The sequence below is a fragment of the Cyprinodon variegatus genome, unplaced genomic scaffold (assembly GCF_000732505.1).
Source record: "Cyprinodon variegatus isolate N-32 unplaced genomic scaffold, C_variegatus-1.0 Scaffold79, whole genome shotgun sequence".
NCBI classification, from domain to species: domain Eukaryota; kingdom Metazoa; phylum Chordata; class Actinopteri; order Cyprinodontiformes; family Cyprinodontidae; genus Cyprinodon; species Cyprinodon variegatus.
Genome location: NW_015150532.1, coordinates 1190869 through 1197330, shown reverse-complemented (window position 1 = coordinate 1197330; position 6462 = coordinate 1190869). Strand labels below are relative to the sequence as shown.

The 6462-nt window shown below is 39.3% G+C and overlaps 1 protein-coding gene across 1 annotated transcript in view; it reads right to left on the bottom strand.

Moving 5' to 3' along the window:
* Window positions 1-6462, bottom strand: part of scp2 (sterol carrier protein 2) — a 40270-nt gene that overhangs the window by 29644 nt on the left and 4164 nt on the right. The window contains exons 3-10 of the mRNA XM_015372969.1: window positions 4239-4310; window positions 3965-4096; window positions 3762-3826; window positions 1749-1875; window positions 1319-1382; window positions 1109-1195; window positions 598-748; window positions 369-516 (exon numbers count right to left, since the gene is read on the bottom strand). Coding sequence (XP_015228455.1) covers window positions 369-516; window positions 598-748; window positions 1109-1195; window positions 1319-1382; window positions 1749-1875; window positions 3762-3826; window positions 3965-4096; window positions 4239-4310 — 846 coding nt within the window. The remainder of the gene's footprint in view (window positions 1-368; window positions 517-597; window positions 749-1108; window positions 1196-1318; window positions 1383-1748; window positions 1876-3761; window positions 3827-3964; window positions 4097-4238; window positions 4311-6462) is intronic.

The following is a 6462-nucleotide window of genomic DNA, read 5'->3' as shown; positions in this document are numbered from 1 at the left end:
ATTTTGACTTATTTCTAAATTGTTTTTGCAACGTACCTTTAGCTATTAGTTGTTGTTTTTCCCAGTCGCACAATTTAGAAGTGTTTATTTGAAAAAGAACATTTCAATAATATATAGACTAAAATGTGTGAATGGCACCTTAAGTCCAAATCAGATGTAAATGTTTAGTAGCTAAGATGCTAAAAATGATGATTGAAACAGGAAAAAGTCAGAAAAATGAGGATGAAATGCAATTAATGAAAGTATATAAAAATAACAGCACAGGTCTTTTCATAGCTGCATTGCATCACTTAGATTCCAGCAGGCAGGTGATGGTTGGCAGGATAAGCTTCTCAGGTTCCATGCTGGTGTAGCAGTCAGTGCCTTACCTTCTTCACACAAACCCAAAGCCTCGTAAGTGATGAGCTCGTTGGCGGAGAAGCAGTCGTGCAGCTCGACTACGTCAACGTTGCTCGGCTTCAAACCCGCAGCCTCAAAGCACTTTTTAGCCGCTAGCCGAGACATGTCGTACCCGACCTGCACGCAAAAAGGAGGAAAGCATTCAAGGTCTGAAACGGTCTATTAAGTATCAGAATCGTCTCCTTTTGCGTATCCTACCATCTTAATGCAGCTGTTTTCGCTAAATGTGGAAGGAAAGTCGGTCACCATCTCCTGAGCCACAATCTCCACCGCCTGGTTTTCAAGATGGTGCTTCCTAACAAAGGCCTCACTGGCCAGAACCGCTGCTCCAGCTCCATCTGAAGTTGGGCTTGATTACAGAAAAGCAGGGTTAATCTCTACCTGTTTACATGTTGCTTTCTTAAGTTACACTGCAAAAAATCTAAATCTAGATAAGTCATTTTTTCTTAAAATAAGTGCATTTGTTCTTGAATTGAGGACGTAAAAGAGACATTTTGCCAATGGAACAAGACAATTTATACTTAAAATAAGAAAACACAATTGCATTGTCTTATTTCAAGTGCAAATTATCTAATATCTTATTTTAAGTGTAAAATTACTCATTTACCTACTCAAATTAAGGGTGAATACACTTAATTTAAGAAATTTGTACTTATTTCTAGATTGTTTTTGGAGTGTAGCGACCCCTGCTAATGAATAACATTCTTACCAGCACTGCAGAAGAGTGAGAAAGTCAAACACCTTCCTGGAGTTCATCACCTGCTCCAAACTGTACTCATCCTGGAACTGGGAATATCTGCATTACAATTGCAGAAAAAACAATATTTTAAACAGATCAGAAAAGAGAAATAATGTGGTCGTATTAGAAGACAAAACTAAACCAAACTCAGAAAAACTGCAGCTTAAGGTTTTCTCTTACGGGTTATTGGTGGAATGCCTGTGGTTTTTCCAAGCAATCTTAGCAAAGTGTTCTGGTTTCGTGCCTAAAAATGAGGAAAAGAAACACAAATATCAAACCTAAACAGGATAGCATAGATCAGTTTGGCCAGATTATGAAAGCTGAATAAGAAAAGGAGGAAGAAATTAGTCAATAAGTGGGGGCAAAGCAGAAATTACTGCCTTTGTAAGGAAACCTGAGCCTCAGTTCTGGAGATTGAGACTGTGAGGCTGAAGAATTAGACATTAGAATGATTCAGAACAGAATCATTAGGTTAGATTTTAATCATTTTAAACCCTGATAAAGACAACATTATTGCTATTTCATCCTGATAGGTCAAAAAATCAAAGGTCATCCTCTATTACTCTCTTTAATTCAGTTCTCAATGGAGACATAACCAAACCCAAACTACCGTATTTTTCCATATGCTCCCTGCCGGCGTTGCCAAACATCTGCGGTGCTCCCGGTGCTGCTGCCATCCCATAACGGTTGATCATCACCTCCATGTGCTTGTCCATTGGATTGGTCCTATCCATGAACTTTAAAATGAAAAAACATCCATTAAACAACGCTACATCCATAAAAGAGGATTCCAGAAGTAATCACTAAGTATCCTGTGAGTCTGACAACTTTTAACACTGTTTAAAGGAATAGTACACCCAAAACATGATTAACCTTCATTTTCTACTCACCCCAATGCTGAACAACACTCTGGAGTACTTTTTTGATATCTCAAATGCATCTGGAGATCTGGGAGGCTTCTTGCTGTCTGCTGACATTCAAATAATGGAGGTCTGTGGCGCCCGAGGCAGAAAGGTCCATAAAAGTCCACAAAAAACGTGTCAATATTCCTCCATACTGCTCGTCCAATGTATTCCAAGTGTCCTGAGTGGGTAGCATCCAGAATTTACTCGAAACGAAGTCATTTAGAATGTTTTTAGAGCATAAACAGTAGTGTATAGGATTTCCTGAAAGCGCGCACATGCGCGTTCATGAGTCTACGGAAACCGCAGCAGACCAAACCAGACGAAAGTGCGCATTCAGCTCGGCAAAGAACTCATGCTCTTCCTCAACACTGAAGTCCTCAGACATTTTTCCTTGGTTGTTTCTTTCTTTGCACAGGTAAACAGCACATTTCTTCTTCTACGCTTGCATTATCGGCAGAGCAGACGCTGAATGCGCACTTTCATCTGGTTTGGTCTGCCGGCTTCCGTAGCGTCATGAACGCGCATGTGCGCGCTTTCAGGAAATCCTATACACTACTGTTTATGCTCTAAAAACATTCTAAATGACTTTGTTTCGAGTAAATTCTGGATGCTACCCACTCAGGACACTTGGAATACATTGGACGAGCAGTATGGAGGAATATTGACACGTTTTTTGTGGACTTTTATGGACCTTTCTGCCTCGGGCGCCATAGACCTCCATTATTTGAATGTCAGCAGACAGCAAGAAGCCTCCCAGATCTCCAGATGCATTTGAGATATCAAAAAAGTACTCCAGAGTGTTGTTTAGCATGGGGGTGAGTAGAAAATGAAAACTAATCATGTTTTGGGTGTACTATTCCTTTAAACACCAACATTAAAACTAGTTAAAGCCCTCTGAGAGCGCAGACCTCCTCCAAGGAGCAAATGTTATCCCATATTGTGACTTAGACCTATAGCTAAAACTCACACATAATCTGGATCATTACCAAATATGAATATGAATTGTTGTTTTGCATGAGGAACAATTTTCTTTAAAAAATTTTCATACGTTTCTAAATAAGAAACGTCATGTCTCGAAAGAAAGAAACAAAGAAACAACCAAACAAACAAACTAAAAAGATGAAACAAAAAAGAAAGAATGAAAGACAAAAACAAAGTAAAAAGATTTCAGAAAAAAGAAGGAAAGAATGAAAAAAGAAAAAAAAGAGAGAGAACAAAATATGGAAAAAAAAAATAAAGACTAAAAGAAAATAGAAAAATAAATTAAAAAAGGACAAGAAATAAAAAAAGAAAGAAAGAAAAACAAAGAAAAAAAAAGAATGGAGAAAAAACTGTGAGAAAGAATGAAAGAAATAATGAAAAAAAGAAAGAGTGTGTATGCTGGTTTCTGTTGGGCATCATTGCTCTAACCTCCCAGGGGCTAGGATGGCTTACCCTGAGCAGTATGGCTGCTATGAGGGAATGTTAATCATTTAATCAATGTCTTCTGCCTATGTTGAATTCAATCAGGATTTATTAAAGTAAGTAAAACTATTAGGATTCATCCTCAGATCTCCTGTAAGTATAATCTGCCCAAACATACAAAGGGGTCCAGAATCTCTACAGTAAGTCTGCAGTGACATCATAAAGTGATGATAAAGACAGACAGGCTGCAACATTATTACTAAAATGTAAAAAGGATATAAACAAGCATGAGTGAAAAAAATAATGAGTCATACTTTGGAAGTCAAGGAGCCTCTCTCCATCTTTTCAAAACCGAGGGCAAGCACGCAGTCAGCAAGACCTGCAAAAACGTCAACAACACATTAAAGATGCTTTCAGCCATTAATGGAATCAACAGATCCAACATTAATTAGTTTGTTCCTAAGGAAACATTCTCCCATCCTGTTCAGCACTTTTCACAGCCTCCTATAGGACTCACCTCCCTGAATCAGCTGGCGAGCCATGAAGAGAGCGGTGGAGCCGGTGGAGCAGTTGTTGTTCACGTTGATGATGGGGATTCCTGTCAGACCCAGGCTGTGGTAGATAGCTCTCTGACCACATGTGGAGTCCCCTGAGATAAAAGCACAGATAAAAAAACGACTTAGATACACGTTACATAGTGTCAAAAGGCCTTAATAACGAGGATAAAATCTACTTACCTTTATTCCGTTTAAATAAACATTAGTTTGAGACCAATATAAACTCAGTCTTACCATAAACGTAGCCCACACAGGCTTGCTCAACAGCTGAATACGGGATCCCTGCATCTCTTAGAGCTTTTTCACCTACAACACAACCAGACAAACACTAATCAAACAGGATTTTAATTCAGCTACCAGCTATAAGGATCTGGAGAACCGTACTGAAATCTCTGCTCTTTAAAGGTTGGTAGAAAAACTGAACGCATTAAATTATTTGCCAAAAATAAAATAAGCAAAACAAGCTAGAAATGGCTAAAGCACGGCTTATAGAAGAAACCAGATATATTCATTCACTGTAGAGAAACACAAACAGTCTGAATCAGATGATAAATTTCCCACTTAAGGTCAGAAAATGTTTCTTTTTGCTATATTTCTAGAATGATTTTAATTATTTTTTTTCCAGTGTGGAGAGCGATTAGAAATCTGCTTGTTTACGTCAAATGTTTGAAACCTGTAGGGGGAGACCTACAGCTCTGAATAATGACTGGAAACATCAAATATACTGCAGTGCTTCATTTATTAGTGCACTTCTCCAAACCATTGATTTCAGCCATTGCAATTGCTTTTTTTTTTTTATAAGGGGGCCAACAGGTGGAAACAAAAGGACTGGAGATACGACAAACGCGCCGCAGATTAGGGGTGGGTATTGCCAAAGAAGTCACAATGCGATTCTATCACGATGCATCACGATAATTGAATTATTGCGATGCATTGCAATATTTTCTCCTCCATGTTTTGTTTTTGAATGACTCGGCGCAGTATCCCACGGCCGGAAATGCTTGTGACACAAGGCAGCGTGCGTCAACACATTTGCAGCAACATTTACTGGACTGGAAGTTGTATTACACTTGTTTTTGGCTGATGTTCGCCAACCATTCATGCAATTTTATTTATTCATTTTTTTTTATTAATAATCGATACTTGGCGTCAAGAATCGATGCAGTAGATCACTAAAATTAGAATCACGATGCATCATCATGACGATTATTTTGCACACCCCTACCGCAGATACACAAATCATGCAAATTCCAAAATCTTTTTTAAAAAAACACTAATGCTACGTTCAGACCGCAAGCAGCAAGAGCAGCAAAAACTCATGATGCTGCTTCATTTTTGATGCTTCTACAAGTTTAGTTCTGGCGCACAGCTGAAGCAGCTTTGCTGCTCTGGCTGCGTGGTGGAACAATTGGGCGGAGCTACCCTGTGCTTTATTTGCCTGTAACAATGGCAGCTATATTTGCTGTGATCAGTAGGTAAAAAGTAGTTGGAATCTATTTTGAAGTGAGAAAGTCCACCTGAAAACTTAATCTGTGCAGACAGTTCATCCAAATCCATCCTGCTTAGAAATATTATTCCGCTGTCAGAGCCGCTCAGACCCTCACATGCTGGCCGTGCTGTGATTGGGAATCCCAATCAACAGCAGCCTCTGGCCCGGTCCGCTCTTGGCGGTTTGCTGTTGCAGCTGTAAGGCGTTTTTGTGTACGTAATTCACACTACAGGCACCAGGATAATAAAAGCGAACATGCTTTTCCGGCAGGTTTCAGCATTTTAAGTTAATTTAGGCGTAAATTAACTGTTTCAGAGGAGTGATCATAGTGATCTGTATCATCAGCGATGTGTCTGTCTCTCTGCCAGCTCCCAGATCAGCCCCTCTGATTGGTTGATGTGGCGCTTGGAGCAGCAAAGGCAATTTTTCCCCAACTCCAGCAGCAGCTGCTCAGACGGGCTGCTCAAAACGCACTGCGGTTCGTTTTGCTGCACCTTGATGCCCGTCAGCCATAGTCTTTGCATGTAAACTAGTTGCTCCTGCTGCCTCTGCTGCTTTAGATGTGAACGTAGCATTAGAGGGAAAAAATGCTGCAGGGTCAAAAAATTTAGCAAAGCGGCAAAGTTGCTCTAAATGAAAAAAACAGAAGAGCATTTGACCACTAGGGGGAGTAAATCTCCAAGTTATGTTAGAATAGATTAATAAAATAATAATTGAACCTTTTTGATCTCACACTGGAGAAATTTACCTCTGCATTTAACCCATCATCCACCCATATAATAGAATAGAATAGAAAATCCATTTATTGTCCCACAATGGGGAAATTGTGGTGCCACAGAAGCAAAGCATTACAACAAAAGTGGTCACACAAATGTGGACCTTAAAAAGTTTATAAGGTTAGTTGTAGTAGATGTAGCATTTTATATGTTATTCCCCTTATTTTTTTACCTCTGCCAAGAATGTGACATT